The sequence below is a fragment of the Mus caroli genome, chromosome 11 (genome assembly GCF_900094665.2).
Source record: "Mus caroli chromosome 11, CAROLI_EIJ_v1.1, whole genome shotgun sequence".
Classification (NCBI taxonomy): domain Eukaryota; kingdom Metazoa; phylum Chordata; class Mammalia; order Rodentia; family Muridae; genus Mus; species Mus caroli.
Window position 1 is genome coordinate 67,084,266 of NC_034580.1, and position 2,365 is coordinate 67,086,630.

Consider the following 2,365-nt stretch of genomic DNA (forward strand, 5'->3'; position numbering starts at 1 on the left):
TGTGTGTGTGTGTGTGTGTGTGTGTGTGTGTGTGTGTGTGTGTGTGTGATGAGGTAGAGGTTGGGCTAGAACTCTTCCTTCAAGCCAGCCAGGCCTATACCGTTTTAGGAGCAGCTGAGCCAGTTTCACCAGGAAGCCTGGTGATGTTTTTATTGGTATTGTATTGAGTCTATAGATTACTTTTTGACCACTAAAAATCCAGGTGGTGGTCACCCCAAGGGTTGATTGAAATACTGGACTCTTCTACCCACTAACTTCCATTCCTTGCATTTATCTAAGGCCTCTTTGACCGCTGCAGTAATGTCCATAGTTTGCAGAGGAGAGCTTATGCACATCTTTAGCTTTACTCCGAGACACTTCGTGGGCTTTGTTCTGCATGTATCAGTGCCAGCGTAGAACATAGCGCCTAACAAACATATACTCTGTCGCTGATCTACACCCCAACCCTTAGGTTTATTCTGCTTATTGTTGGTACTGGTGTTATCTGCATGTATACACAGTGTGTGCATGTGGGCACGTGTGCCTCGGTGCACATGTGGAGGTCAGAGGGCAGGTTTATAAAGTCGGTTCTTTCCTTCCACTTGTGCCTGGGTTCTGTGGGTCAAACTCAGGGTGCCAACCAAGCCCTCTTGTCGGTCCCTTGATGCTTTTTATTTATTTGTTGTTGTTTTCTGTTTTGTTTTTTGAGACAAAGTCTCTCAATGCGATCCTAGAACTGACTCTGTAGAACAGGCTGGACTTGAACTTCACTTTGTTATTTAATGCCCTTGTAAATGCCCAGTTTTAACCTGCTCAATGTCCTCATCGCTCCCTCTTGTCGTTCCTTCACTCCCTTCGCTACCTCCCTGCTCATTAGACATCCAGGCCCATGCCTCTGGCTTGTGCACTCCTTTTAATTGTATGACTGATCTCTGTCCATTTTATTTTACATTTATTGTTTTATTTTATTTATTTTTAGATCACCAGGCTATGAATGCTGCTTCTCAGCATGAAACTGTTAAGACCTAATTGTTCCCTGGAAAACCCAGTTCAAATGTTTACGTCAAGAATCTTGTCCAGTTATCCAGTGCCTGCCCCACCCCGAGCTTAGCCCTCTTCGCTCAGCACATATCTGACTCTATTGGTAAATGACTTTCATATCTTTCTCTGTTCAAGGGAGAGGGGGGACCCATGAAAGCACAGACTCTGTTCATCCCCTGTGGTATAGCTAGCCCCCAATAGCTTAATCAGGATTAGGTCACATCTATACTAAACACGTTGTCTTACCAAGTTTCTTGTTCACATCGCTCTGAGACTTCCTGGTGGTCTTCTCAATTTCTTCCACAAGCCTCTGGCTCTCTGCCACCAAGCGTTCAGATCGGGACCTTTGGGCCTCTGCTCTGTGGTACTGGCTTTTGTTAGCAATATACCACTCCTCAGGAAGGAACCTGGGTGGAGATTGCAGTAGCTTGGCCATTTAGGATTTCCAAAGTCCTGATCAAATACAGAACAGTTTGCATGAGATGTAAGCAACAGTTTCTGCCATCATCGCTATTTTCAATTTGTGACACTCATACTTAAGTGTGCATAAATTATCTGAACCAAGCTACCAGCCACAGGCCTAGCCAGCTCCCAGATCAAGAAACAATGTTACCAACATGCCAACCCTTTTTTCTAGTTTCTAGTTGCCACTCTCAGCCACTAACCCCATCTTTAATGCTACATATAGATTCCTTTGCTTTTTAACTAAATAGAGTATATTCTTTAGCATCTGGTGGCTTTTATTTAACATTGTGTTCATAACAGTGGTCTTACTGAGTATCATGTAGCCTGTCCATTCTCATCTCTATGCATTGCACCAGGTGACTATGTAAAAATTAACCTTTTCCTATTGCTTATACACATGTGGACTATTCTCATTTAGGGTTATCACAGAATGCTCTTGATATTCTCCTGTGCATCTTTTGGAGATGTGGAGTTCTTGTTGCTCTCGGTGAATCATAGAACAGTGTATTGGCTAGTCTTATGTCAACTTGACACAAGCTAGAGTTATCTGACAAGAGGGAACCTCGCTTGAGAAAATGACTCCATGAATCTGGCTGTGTGACATTTTCTTTATTAGTGATGGATGGGGAGGGCCCAGGCCTTTGTGGGTGATGCTAAGCCTGAGCTGATGGTCCTGGGTTCTGCAAGAAAGCAGATTGAGCTGGGCAGTGGTGGTTATATGCCTTTAATCCCAGAACTAGGAAGGCAGAGGCAAGGGGATCTCTGAAATTTTGAGACCAGCCTAATCTACAGAGTGAGTTCCAGGAAAGCCAGGGCTACACAAAGACACCCTGCCTTGGAGAAGAAAAAAGGAGAGAGAGGGAGGGAGGGAGGGAGGGAG

At 44.4% G+C, this 2,365-nt stretch overlaps 1 protein-coding gene across 1 annotated transcript in view; it reads right to left on the minus strand.

Moving 5' to 3' along the window:
* Tekt1 (tektin 1) overlaps window positions 1–2,365 on the minus strand; it is a 17,265-nt gene that overhangs the window by 13,735 nt on the left and 1,165 nt on the right. Inside the window, exon 2 of the mRNA XM_021177327.1 lies at window positions 1,267–1,473. Coding sequence (XP_021032986.1) covers window positions 1,267–1,456 — 190 coding nt within the window. The 5' untranslated portion in view covers window positions 1,457–1,473. The remainder of the gene's footprint in view (window positions 1–1,266; window positions 1,474–2,365) is intronic.